At 30.5% G+C, this 14,398-nt stretch overlaps 1 protein-coding gene across 1 annotated transcript in view; it reads right to left on the bottom strand.

Moving 5' to 3' along the window:
- LOC122504129 (ribosomal protein S6 kinase delta-1) overlaps positions 1-14,398 on the bottom strand; it is a 175,482-nt gene that overhangs the window by 99,992 nt on the left and 61,092 nt on the right. The window contains exon 2 of the mRNA XM_043615060.1: positions 5,085-6,059. Within this exon, the coding sequence (XP_043470995.1) occupies positions 5,085-6,059 (975 nt within the window). The remainder of the gene's footprint in view (positions 1-5,084; positions 6,060-14,398) is intronic.

The raw sequence follows: 14,398 nt of genomic DNA, 5'->3' as shown, positions 1-14,398 counted from the left end.
AGGCAAATAACTTTACATACCAGTACTGGTCTCCTTCTGAGACGTAACACTATGTATTTAATAAACCCTCCAAAAAGAAATTCTATTCCATTTTTCATTTTCTCAAAACAAATCATCAAAGATAGGTCTCTTTTTCAGCCTATAGAGTGGTGTTACCCATAAATTCACTTTCGTTATATATGCAATAGTCAACGTGTTTAATTCTTGTTATCTTAATGACACTATAGTTATATTATTATTCTTTTAATATAAATAATCTATCAAAGTATCAGTTAAATAATCGTTTCTGCAAAATGATATTTAGTTTTAATAAAATAGAATTTTTTCAAAAACGGTTAAAGGGATTATTTTTAATTTTGTAGCAAAATCATTTAGAAGTGGCACAGGATCAAACCCAGCAAGAAAATTGGAGGTGCTATTTATTTTAAATAAAAATGTGTTATTGTTTCTGCAAAATGGAATTTTATTTAACTATAATCAACTTTTTTCAAAAACGGCTCAGTGGATTATTTTAAATTTTGTAGAAAAATCATTCTGTCACAGAATCGAACCCAGCAAGAAAATCAGAGGTGCTATTTATCTTCATTTAAAATGGGTTCAGAACCACCGTGCAGAGATATGTTCAAGTGTTTATCCTTTATAATAGTACCCTTCCGAATTTTTCCCCATTACTTTCATGATTTTTACCCTCTACTCAAGCCTATTTTACCCATTATCCTTTGTAAAATTACCACCTTTTTCCGGGTTTTCAGTACATATATCGAAAATTTGTAAAGTGTGTGAGCTTCTTTAAATGTTATGCATTTGTATTATTATCTTTCTATTAAATGTTGTCCAATTGAAAGTATAAACATAAATCAAAAATAGGGAAAGTTTATAATTTGGGGAGACTGGGGTAAACCCGCTCACTATCGATTTGACGCTACGAACTCAACTCGGGGTAAAGTCGCTCACGTGTAGTCGGGGTAAAACCGTTCACTTAGTTTTAAATTTAAAATTTAGAATAATATAATTTAACGTATTATATTTCTTTTAACAATAATAAATTTTATGACTTATTAAAACCAAAATTGTAACTACATTTCACTTTCTCTTAATAAAATATAACATTATTTAAATCCTTACCGTGGTTGTACCAGTTTCCGTTCATCTAAGGCTTAAACTCATAATACCTTGCAAACAATGGTTTTTCTTCTAAAATGTGCAATATTGCAATATTTTTCATAGAAAGTATAATTTATACTGTCTTTTTTTATTTAAAATAATTTGTCACTTTAAATGTATGAAAAATTAATTCTTATATAATAATATAAATTATATTTTTTATGCACCAATTGACGTCCACTAAAATTCGTTTTCCCTAGTATCCGTCCCCTGATTGCCCCAGTTTCCGTCCAGGGATATATTAGGTATTGTTATTAAGTAAAAACCTCAACATTTTAATTAAAACATCTTTTAAAATATTTTAACAATATATGGGCAATTCCACGTGAAATTAAAGTCGACCTCTTAAAATCGGCCAAAAATATTTTTTTCTATTCTGTATCGAAAAAAACAGATACTTTTTTTTATTTATGTTTAATTGTCCAAATTTATGAGTTATGAATTTTCGAAAATTTGGACTTTTAATTGTAGATCTATATTCAGTAGCTTATAAGTCCGAAAATATTGAGTTTAGGAAAAAGTTGTCAAAGAATGAAAGTTTTAGTTTTCGTTCGACTTTTAAGAAATATAAACAAAAAAATTTTTTTTTAATTTTATAATAAAAAAAATTTTTTTTTATAAACAAATTAATTTTTTTTAAATTTAGGCCGGATTTTTTTTTTTTTTTGTACCTTATAATATAGAGAAGATTTTCCAAAAAGTACCGAAATGGGCCTGATGTGTTAAATGAGTTTTAAAATATTTTCAAAAATCACTTGCAAGCATCACAGTGGGATTTTTTTACAATTAACTTTCTAAAACTGTCTACAAGATATAATTTTTTTAATATATTTGTGTGTTCTTTGTTTTAAATAAAAGGGTCTACGCTGTAAACAGTTTTAAAAAGTTAAATGTAAAAAAAATCCTACTGTGATGCTTGCAAGTGATTTTTGAAAATATTTTATAACTCATTTAACACATCTGGCCCATTTCGGGACTTTTTGGAAAATCTTCTCTATATTATAAGGTACAAAAAAATATAAAAAAATATAAAAAAATCCGGCCCAAAGTTAAAAAAAATTAATTTGTTTATAAAAAAAAATTTTTTTAATACAAAATTAAAAAAAAAATTTTTTGTTTACATTTCTTAAAAGTCGAAAGAAAACTAAAATTTTCATTCTTTGACAACTTTTTCCTAAACTCAATATTTTCGGACTTATAAGCTACTGAATATAGATCTACAATTAAAAGTCCAAATTTTCGAAAATTCATAACTCATAAATTTGGACAATTAAACATAAATAAAAAAAAAAGTATCTGTTTTTTTCGATACAGAATAGAAAAAAATATTTTTGGCCGATTTTAAGAGGTTGACTTAAATCTCACGTGGAATTGCCCATATATAATTTTTCATAACGCGGTGCAAAAAAGGGCACTTTTTTGCACCTTGTTATAAAAAATATCGTTCGTAACTAGTGCTAGCAGTTGCCAATTTTTAAACGAGCACTTTTTTGGAACAAACTGTAGGCTAAAAAAAAAAAAAAAAAAAGTGCTCATTCAAAAATTGACAACTGCTCGCACTCGTTACGAAATATACTATTATAAACAAAAAATCTGTTTAAGGTATTTGTCGCGTAAATTCATTTTCGACAGAATTTTTTTAAATTTCACATAATTATTCTTTAGATATTTATCTACAAAATAAGGCCTATTAAAATAAAATTGACCGTCTGTAAGTCTCAAAAAATGAAATCAAAGTTTCGATTTTTAACATGTACGGTATAGGAAAACCATATGAAAACCACAGATTTTTAATTTTTGCACTTATACTAATCGACAGATTTTTTAGAAAAACTAAAGTTTTATTTATTGAACCAAAATGAACTTTTATAAAAAAAATGAAAATTTTTCACCGTCTTGTTTAAAAGATATTTAACATCAAACTTGAAAAATTATTTTAACATTTACTGTAAATGACAGGTGAATTTGTAAACGTGGCAATAGCGCTTGTTAAATACTACAGCTTGTCTGCTACTTTTGGCGCGAAATTTTAAAGACGGCCATACGCCAAACTTGCGACGTTGCCACGATCGTTTTTGCATGCGAGAGGTTATGAATATACTTTGAGAACATCTGTGTGTCAAACTGTACGTCGGCAAAAGTTTTTCGGAAACTCGCATTCATAATCGTTTCATAAGTACAGTCAACGGATACAAACTTTTGACAGTGACCAGTCGCGCGACAAATACCTTAAAGTATTCAAAAGTATAAATAAAAAATAAAGAGAAAAAATGGAACATGAAAGTACTATAGGTACATAAAAAATTATAGTTTTATTTTTTGTTTTTTTTGGTTCTGGTATTTCGCTGTTTTTCAAAATTAAGGTTATGTTATATTATTTATTTAAGAAAAATAAGTTGCTAGGGCTAATAAAGGGCTAATAAGCCCTTCAAGGAACAAAATACATAAATCAATACAGCGCAATGAGTATATGCATTAACTTAAGTTGAACATTATTTCATGAGATTTTAAATGTGGCGCGTTTTAAAACATTTTATTTTAAATTAAACAATCCAAATGTTTATAAGCATTGACTGACAAAGTGTTTACAGATTTAATGAACATAAATTGTACTCATACTGAAAAAGATTACCAAAAGGTTATATCGAACCATCCATTACTTTTCTTAAACAAAAATTCGAAATACAAGTTTTTAAATATAAATTGAGTTAGTGCATTCCTTATCATGTCTGGTAATTTGTATTTGGGAGTCTGAGTGCTGAAAATAGAATATAATAGGTTTCCCATAAAAAGCTGCCTTCTAGCTTTTTTATTACTGTTTAATCATTTGTTTTTATTTTTTACTGATCTACCTTTGTGTTAGAAAGGTCAGAAATTTGTATAGAGAAAGCGGACGGAAACTAAGACAATTTCGAATTACACTGCCCCGGTTGTGGGACAGCTAAATAAGTTATGAAATTAATGTTTTCATTGACTATAATTAATAATATATATAATTTAATACCTAATTTATCGATAAATATACTTTTAAATCAATTTTAACTTAAATGATCGAAACGTGCCGAAATACTTGTCAGCTGCTCACTTGAGTATAGTCACTATTTTCTCTCACGAGAAGGCACTTGACAGCACTGGAGGACTTTTTTATTTTATTTTTGTAGAATTTTAACGTTCAAATTATAATTATAATTGTGCAAAGAGAGCATTAGATATTATAGATTCTAGTAAAATTAATTAAATGTAGTAAACAAATTTGTTCCCTTTAATATAATCGAAATTATAAAAAAGTGGACGGAAACCGGTGCAACCACGGTAGTTGTAATTCATGAAACCTATATTTATTATTTAAATCCATAGTTGTAGTTCATGAAACCTATATTCATTATTTATTAAACCAGTTTGTTGTTTATAGAATTGTTTATAGAACTCATAGTTTATCAATAATAAATCATACTTAAAACATGAATAAGACGAATTTTAATATTTAAAAAATAAAACTGTTCCGTCTTGAAAAGATAAAGCGAGCGGATTTACCCTGAAAAATTGTGATTTCGAAATTTGGTATATGTGTATTAAAAAGTTTCTCTAAGTAAAACTAGTAAAGTTAAATCAAAAACTCTTTTTTATTTTTTAGTAGAAATCATAAGCTTTCAAATGATATAAATTAACTTGAATTTAGAAAATAATTTCTAATTAAAAATAATTTTTACCGATCTGAAAAAAAGTGAGCGGGTTTACCCCATTCTCCCCTATTTAATATTTAATAAAGGTATGTTACATTAAAACAAAATTTGATCTTGTAAAAAAATAAAAGCTTCATCTTTTGAAATATTCAAAACTTTAAAGATATCTTAATTGAAACTTTTATTTGTCTAATACATATAATCAATTCAATGAGAAATACAGTTTAAATAACTCACCTTAATTACTCTTGTCAATCCTCGTAATGTATCTTTGACAAGCATTAACGATTGAATAAATCCAAGAACTTTATAATTATGCAGCTCACTTATAGGTTTACTTAAAACTGATATGTTACAATTCAAATGTCTATTATAGAGTTTCTCAGCTCTCTGTAAATATTTTCTCACTTTTTCCTTAATCATGTTTTTTCTCTCCACATCCAAATCATTTTGAATTCCATTCATAAGATTTGAAATTCCTAATTTGTACTGCGTAAAAGCTTCCTCATATTCAGCAATCGCCTCGTGACGAAAAGCTGCACTCATATGAGCAGCTGCAATTAAAATATACTGAGTAGAAAGATTGTCCCCTTTTAGTAAATCGGAACCATCATGAATTACTGTCATCTCATCTGTAATTGCTTCCTCAGCGTAAACGACACAATCTGTCATTATCTCTTTATTATTATTACTTTTGTGATTTCTCTCATTTTCGGAACTCACTTCTTGAATATTATCGTAAGGTTCAACTTTCAAATGGTTTTTCAAACCAGTTTTGTAATCTGTGCAAATAAATTTTTTGAGCCCCTTGGCGAGACTTTGTGAATGTTGAGATCGACGAAATCCTTCAAGATTGTCAGTTCTAGATCCCCGATCATCTTCGGAGGTGTCAGAACTTATTGACTGAGAACAATCAATTAGACATCGATCGAGATGACTGCTTTCAAAAAATTTCACAAAAACATCACTTGAATAAAGAGATGAATGTTTAGCTACGAAAGCTAATAGTCTCAGTGCACAGTCTTTTCTCTCCTCTATTACTTCAGTTTCAAAACGACCGAAAAATCGTGGCTTCGAAAAAGACGGAAACGATTCTTTACTTTCGAGACTTAAATATAAACTGTTCAATGCTGTATGTAATTTTCTAAAATCGCTGTAACGTTTCCAAACTGATATTTTTGAGACAATCTCTGGTGAAGTTTTCATAAGCAACTGTAAAAAACACATTTTTTTAAATTTAAAGAACTCCGCACAAAATACATTCGAAAAACTTTGGGTAAAATTAATTGAAACCTTCAGAAAAGACTTAAAATATAATTCTAAAAAAATTTCTTCTACGAAAAAATCGGTTTACTTGGCACATGCTTAGAACTCGGAAAAATGAATTTTTTGTTATAGCCAAAAAAGACGATTTAAGGATTAAAAATACCCCTTTTGTTGCTAAAAAGCCCATAAAATTACAATAAAAGGTGAAAGCTTTTTTAGTTTAATATAATTTTTAAACATTTGGTGCAAAAGGGTTCTTGAGGTAGCTGATTACGAATTTGAGTTTAGATTTACGAAATTCAAAATGTCGGATTTAATACGGCGGTAGAATTTTTAAAATTTACTTGAAATCACTTGAAACTTGTTATTCGGGATTTTTGAGGTCGCTGATTAGGAATTTGAAATTAGATTTACAAAATTCAAAATGTCAGATCTAATATAGTAATATAGCAAACAAAAATTTTGAAAAATCATCAAATTTGCTGAAGAGCTTTAAACTTCTTTATGATTTTAAGGGATTTTTAGCAACAAAAGGGGTACTTTCCACTCTTAAATCATCTTCTTTGCCGCTAACAAAAAATTATTTTTCTGATTTCTAAGCTTTCCAAGTTTCAGTCAAATCGGTCACTGACACTTGAGTAGGTCTACTTGTCAGAGGAAAAACTTTTTGAGAATTACACTACACCGTCCGTGAGTATCACACGGAGAAAAATGGAAAAATGATTTATACAGTCAGTGTAGTACTACTTTATAGAATAATATGTGACAGGTACACACTATAGTATTAGAAGTTTCATAGCTGAACACTTTGGGACTCAACACAAGTTATCCCATTCATCAGCTTAAACAAGACTGTTTATATAGTCTAAGAGGGAATAAGAGTATAAAAAATTGGAATGAGAAATTACTTTCTCATGTAATTGTTAAAAGAACGCGGGAGTGTACAAAACACAAGTCAATAATAGAAGCGAATATTGAACAACTAGTACTCAGTCCAGTTCTTTCGAAAAATGAACGCCGTGCACATAAAGTAGATACCTTCTCGAAAACCACAAGTTATTCTCTCTCTCTCTCTCTCTCTCTCTCCTTCTCACTAATCGTCGTTCACTTATCTTACTGTTTCACTTACTCTTACTACTCTTAACTATTATGCAGTGCAGTTAAGTTAATTAAATTATTAAATATTGCTTTGAGAATAATTAATTATACATTTCATTCAAGGTCAATTCACTATTTTGTACGCGGAAAAAAAGAATAATCAAATTTACCATGAGGAGTGTCAAACTTGAAAAAGGTTAGGAAAAAATTAACGTTTTTTATTTATTTATTATTAAATTCTAATAACCGTATCAAATTTAAACTAGTGGACAATATTATTTATTCAATATTATGAATATTGTTGACATCCATACTTACATTAATTACAAAGTAAAATCCACGCATAATCTAATTTATTTCATTGGTAAGGGATGTTTCTTAAATAGGAAATTTCCCCCATCGATTGCGTAGCCGAGAGGCTTAATGTAAAAGCGTGCGATTTATAATTATGCGTATATTTAGTTGTATGGTTAGGTAGGTGTTCAATCCCGTATGATTGTAAGATTTTCCGATGCATTTACTTGTTAATTGTAAGTATGAAGATGTGGAAAGAATAAAACTTGTGAATTAATGAATATGAATATATAAAGAGTGCATTTAACATATTTTTATTTTTTTTAACAATTGGTTATTGTTTCTTTTCATATAAAATTGACGAAGTGAATAAAAGGAAACACTCGTTTCGCGTCGCGTCGGCCATTTATTTTGACAGGTTCCGCGCCTGCGTTCCTTTATTGTGAAAATTTCGAAGTAGAGGACTGAGTCCAGTTTCTCTACTATGCACACTGCAGCGCGCCTTATAATCTTCGCCTGTGTTTCAATGCTCTTTACAGTGATATTTGGAACTAAGGCCCTCTATACACTATACGCACTAACCTAAGATGCTTGATGGAAATGAATTAATGTACTTTTACTGGACTGAGTCCTGTTTTTTCAATATTGACTCCCAGTTTTTTAAACTCCATTTCTCTCCGTGCAGGACGCCCCTTTTTCCATGAGTAGAAAAATGCTTAAAACGTAGAGAATAAGAATGACAAAAATTTTTCTTATTTTTTTCCTGAAAGCTAATGAAATTATGAAAAGACTGACACCTGATTGAAGAATTTTCGTTGACTATTCTGTCAGATACAAAAAAAATACTGGATTTTGCATGCTTTTCGTAATTTTTTAATTTCTCGAAAACTAATTAACTTTTTTTAGCGTTCTTGGTCTTGTTTCAATCTCTATTCAATGTAGAATCTAAATAAATAAATGGTATTGTGATATAAATTTTTCCAAAAAAATTTGAAACTGTGAAAGTCGGATAAAAAAATTTTGAAAAACAGATTGACACCTTTTCAACAAAAAAAATTTTCTTTTAAATTAAATAATTAAGTAATTAAAAAGCTTTTTTGAATTTTAGTATATCTATTAAATGAACATATTTTACATTGACCTTTTTCACACTTTAATATTCATAATAATTTTTTTAATTTTTTAATCATTCTTTTACGGTTTCAAATTTTTTTGGAAAAATTTATTTCACAATACCAGTTAATAATTTAGATTCTACATTGAATAGAGATTGAAACAAGATCAAGAGCGCTAATAAAAGTTAATTAGTTTTCGAGAAATTAAAAAATTACGAAAAGCATGCAAAATTTAGTACTTTTTCTTTATCTGACAGAATAGTCAACGAAAATTCTTCGATCAGGTGTCAGTCTTTTTATAATTTCATTAGCTTTCACGAAAAAAATACGAAAATTTTTTGTCATTCTTATTTTCTACGTTTTAAGCATTTTTCTACTCATGAAAAAAGGGGCGACCTGATACTCACGGACGGTAGTGTACATTGAGTCTTTCCTGGAGTTTTCAATTAATTTAACCAAAAGATTTTTTCAATTTATTTTATATTGAGTTTCACAATTTTTATTATTTTTCATCGTCAATATTAAAAAATTTCAATTTTTAGAATAAAATGTTAAACAGAAAACTTTAAAGTTATTAAAATTTACAAATCAAAACTAAGGTAAATGTACTAGTGAAAGAACATTTGTGATACTTTCCGAAGAAAAGTACCTAAAAAAGCAAATTATTTTAAGGTTAAGTTTGTCTTTTCTCACCTTACTAAACAGTTTTTGTTTATTTTCACTGAGAGACCTTTAGGACTGTATCGGAACAACGTTTGTGACAGCAGCTCCACTATGGTTTTGGTGTGCTGCGGTACAATTTTGGGTGCGTGACAGTCCAAAATGTTGGTGAGCAGCTCACCGAAGTAGTGGGTTGTAAAATGAATTAGTAATTGATAAAGGAAATCTGCTTGCATATTCTCTCTTGCATGCTAAATAAACCTCTTTTGATTCTCTTGAAGTCTCAAAAGTAGGAGGGTAAAGAGGTTCAAAAGAGTCGAAATTTCGACTCGGGTTGATTCGTTTAATTTTGTTTAAATCAAAATTAAAAATCTCTTTGCTGTATAGTCAAACATATTTAAGGTACTACTACACTTTAGAAGGCTCTTAAAAGACCAAATTTAAGAATAGTATATTACATTATAAGGGCAGAAAGTTCGAAATTCCTGCACTGCGCGAAATGATTTATCGCGTGGTTTAGGGCTTTCGAATTTCTGCCAGTGTAATGTATACTATTTTTCTTTATATACGGTCGAAAGTACGCTCGCTAATTTATTTTTTAAGAAAATTGCAATCGTGTTTCATTTGACAGCCGGCCATCTTTATTTACTTTTGCTTCTCGCTTCAACGCCTCTAGCGGACACTCGCACAGCTCTGGTTTTTTCTCTGTCTCTCTCTTGCAAATAATATTCGCCTGCCCCGACATTTGATGCACGAGCGAAGCGAGTGCTTCTGGTCGGGGGCAGGCACGAAAACAATGTGAAAAAGATAAATTAATATTATATTTTTAAAAGAATTTTTCTGTTGGTACAAAATTAATTTTAGGTTTCTAAAATTCTGAACGTTCTAATGAACAATTACTCGTTAAATTGTCATTGAACTCGAAATTTTCTTATTTACCGACAGTGGTGTTTTTACCGACAGAGAATTCTTTTACTCCCGCTGTAATAGAGGTTGGGTATGAAAATCAACCAAAGCACAAATGTTTGACTCTCTGCTGCGAAATCGCAGAGGGAAGTACGTACTTTCGACCGAGGTATGAAGAAATTTTTTTCTTAGCTCCTTTATTATAAATATGTAATAAAACTTTTTTGCCTATCTTAGTACATATTTGGAGAATAAAAATAATGGTTTGATTTTAATTTTTATTTAATATCATAATCTGCAGACAGCATCCAGATCGAATCTCCAAAAAGTTAATTGTCCAATTGCGGACAGCAAGGGGTCAGCCGTGTTTTCGAGAAATACAGTAACTGCAGATTGAAAGATTTCGAGAAAAACGCGAAAAACTGTTCGAATCTTTATTGACCCCTCCCGCATAGCCTAATTAAAATTATAAAACGCCGTTTCTTACTTTTGATTCGTATGAATGCCCTCTTTTTAATGATGTAAAAATAATTGTTTTATTTGTTTAAACAATAAATAAATTATTAAAAATGTAGTTACCAGTATGCTGATTTGAGGCCAAGAGTTTACGATTTTCCACCCTGATCGAATATTTACCGGGAGAGAAGAATTTAGTTGCCAACGCATTGTCGCGAGTTGACATGATTAATTTTCCTACAGACATTGATCTCGCAGTTTTATAGCAAGCTTAAAGTGATGACGAGAAGCTTAAAAATTTTTTACGGGACGGAACTTCATCCTTAATGAATGAATGAATAAAAAATTTGAGTGGAATGGTTCGGCGCTCATTTGCGATATTTCAGGAGATGAAATTCGTCCTTACATCCCTCTCTCACTTCGTAAACGCATTTTCGAAATTCTTCATAATTCCGCTCACCCAGGGGGTAGAATCACCGATAGAGTAATTAGGAAACACTACGTCTGCCCTTGTATGAATAGGGACATTAAAAAATGGTGTAAAGTGTGTCTTGTATGTCAGCGCGCTAAAGTTGCCAGACATATTACTCTTTTACCTTCTCATTTCACAGCTCCGGATAGTAGGTTCCGTCACGTCCACATGGACATAGTCGGTCCTCTACCAGTGAGCGACGGTTATAAGTATTGTCTCACCCTAATAGATAGGTTCTCGCGGTGGCCAGAGGCCATTCCGCTTAAAAACATTGAGGCCTTAACAGTTTGCCGTGCATTTTTCGACTCGTGGGTCTCGCGTTACGGGATACCGGAAACACTCTCGACCGATCAAGGATCGCAGTTCGAATCGCAGCTTTTTTCGGCACTTGTGAAGTTGACCGGGTGTAATCGGATAAGAACAACCCCTTATCACCCTGCGGCGAATGGTTTAATAGAGCGTTGGCACCGCACATTAAAATCAGCATTAATGTGTCACGCTAACACTGCATGGACTCGCTACCTTTCCACGGTGTTGCTTGGCCTTCGGACGAATGTCTTAGATACGAAGGCATCGCCGGCGGAGTATCTCTATGGAGCCACTTTGAGAATTCCTGGAGAATTTGTCACCCCCGAAGATTTTTCGGCCATTCGACAAGTTTTCCTGGAAGAGTTTTGCGAACATATCAAAAATGTTAAACCACCACCGGTTGAACACAAGCACAAGCGAAAGATTTTCTTTTATAAGGATCTTTTTTCATGTTCTCACATGTTTTTAAAAATTAATACCATTAAAAATGCTTTAGAGTGTCCATACTCTGGGCCGCATAAAGTGCTTAATCGTCCTTCAGAAAAATTTTTTGAAATTGACATTGACGGAACGCGAAAAGTAGTGTCAGTCGAAAATTTAAAACCAGCCTTTTTTGCTGAAAATAATGATTCTCTTAATAAAGTAATTGTTGAGCAAGCAAGCAATTTGCCTTCGACTTCAAAAACAACGACAAGCAATTTACCTTCGACTTCAAAAATTGTAACTAGTAAATTGCCTGTGACTTCACAAAATACAATTAACTCAAATAATAATAATGAATTAGTTTCTGGACCTAAGTTGCGTACGTACGTAAATAAAAAGAAAGTTTCCTTAAATATTCCCGGGAAAAATTAATTAAACATCAATATTAAATAAATATATTTTAAGAAACTTTTGTGATAATACAAGACTGAGTTTAGACTGATTTTGTTTTAGTAGTTAAAAAAAAGAAAGAGGATAGAAAAATGGTGAAGTCAAAATTTATAATTAAAATTTTGTTATGCGCATATTAATTTTGTCGATCGACGTTTATTATGAAATATTACATTGTTATTTTGAAATATTATATTTTTATTAATCTACTATTATTAACAGATTTTTGCATGTGATATATATTTTAAGTATTTTTGAAAGGAAATTTTTTTTTATTAAGTAGGTATTGACAAATGAGATTTAATTTTTCGTATTTTCTGTTGCACTGTTTTACAGTGATATTTATCGTTACACTTGGGGGAGTACTGTAGGGATCCTGCATGCGTTCTCACCTCAAGACAAGAGAGAACCATGAGTGTGTATGTTCTCACTCTCGATTGTGAGAGATGAGTATAGCGAATCGCGCAATTTTTGTATTACCGCTTAGAAGCACTTGTCTGAATTTAGATATAGTCAGTCAGGTCTGGAACCACATCTAATAAGGTTGAATGTACACTCTTTGTCAACGACCTACTTTGAACGAACAATAAAGTTATTTGTTAATTAATATTTGTCATTGTTCAAATTTATTTAATTGGAGCGGGGAGAATCGTGGGACACCTTCTGATCGTGAAGATTGATTATTTAAAATATCCAACTTCCCACAAACGAAATAAACGCGGTGGCTCAACCCTAAACCCTGCTCAACTCTGACAACTCTTCCCTATTAATTAGAATAATGGAAAATTATTAATTATTTTAAATGTATTTCTCGTAACTTTTTCAAGCTCTATATAAAATTCTGCAGTTACTTGGTCTTTCAAATTACTAGCGCTTCTTTTTGAGTCCTCGTCGCACGAAAAACTTAGGTAACTGAACTACTTCGAGAGAGCTGCAGTTACTTGATGTTACGTGCAACGAGGGCTCGAAAAAGAACGCTACTATTTTGAAAGACCAAGTAACTGTGCAGTTACTTGGTGTTTGAAATCACGACCCTCAAAATACGTCACAATGCCCAAATATGGCACTAGGTATCTGACAGTTAACCCAGTTTCTCGAATTATGACTTTACAATTTTTGCAGGTACCGGTAAAACAACATAATTATTAAAAAATTATTATTAATTAAAATAATAATTTATAAAAATGCTTTGCATGAACAGGTGTATCATTTTTCTACGATTCTAACGATATAAAAAACTCATTTTTCGATTTTTTTGCAGTTACTGTGTTTTTCAAAAACACGGCAGAGTATTATCAATTAAATATTTACTTGAAACAAATAATATTTACTGGAGACAATTCAATGGCATTTAAACCAATAATTTCAATATTTGAAGCAAATACCATTTAATTGACTCAAATAAATATTATTTGATTCAATTAAATATGTAATTGATAATAGTCAACATTTATTTGAATCAAATAAATTTTTTTAGTGTATTTAAGGTACTACTACACTTTAGAAGGCTCTTAAAAGACCAAATTTAAAAAAAAATTTCTTAGGTCTTTCATTATAAATATGAAAAAAACCTTTTTGCCTATATTAATAGGGAAGCGTGGTCCTAAGTTGGCCGTGGGCCTAAGTTGGCCACCCTGCATTTTTCAGAGATGCTATACTGGACGAATCTATAATTTCGTGGTATGATATATTGATAAACCATGATATAATTTATGGACCTAATTATAATCTAAGATTCTTCTACGCATTTTGAGGGTAATAATATTGTTCACGACCAAAAAAATTTAATTTTCCTTGTTTTTTCGAGAGCAGCTACAAGAGATAAATAATTAAAAATTTCTAAATGAGTGTGTGCGCTAGTTCCTTTATTTAATGTTGTAATAAGAGGTTCTGTTGATTTTTTAATTAAATTTTTTTTATTAGCGTAATAATTTGAAACTTGTAAAAATCTACAGTGGTCCTAAGTTGGCCACCTAATGTTTTTGTGTGTTTTTATTTATGTTTTACTTCTTTTTTGTGTTTTTCATCACGAGAAAGACCGTAAAAGTGTAACGTAGGAATGAAACAAAGACAAAAAACAAAAAAAATGGTTTAAAAAACAT

Source organism: Leptopilina heterotoma, unplaced genomic scaffold, assembly GCF_015476425.1.
Source record: "Leptopilina heterotoma isolate Lh14 unplaced genomic scaffold, ASM1547642v1 Lhet_279, whole genome shotgun sequence".
Lineage (NCBI taxonomy): Eukaryota > Metazoa > Arthropoda > Insecta > Hymenoptera > Figitidae > Leptopilina > Leptopilina heterotoma.
Note: the sequence above shows the minus strand (reverse complement) of the source record. Positions and strands in the feature narration are given on the sequence as shown.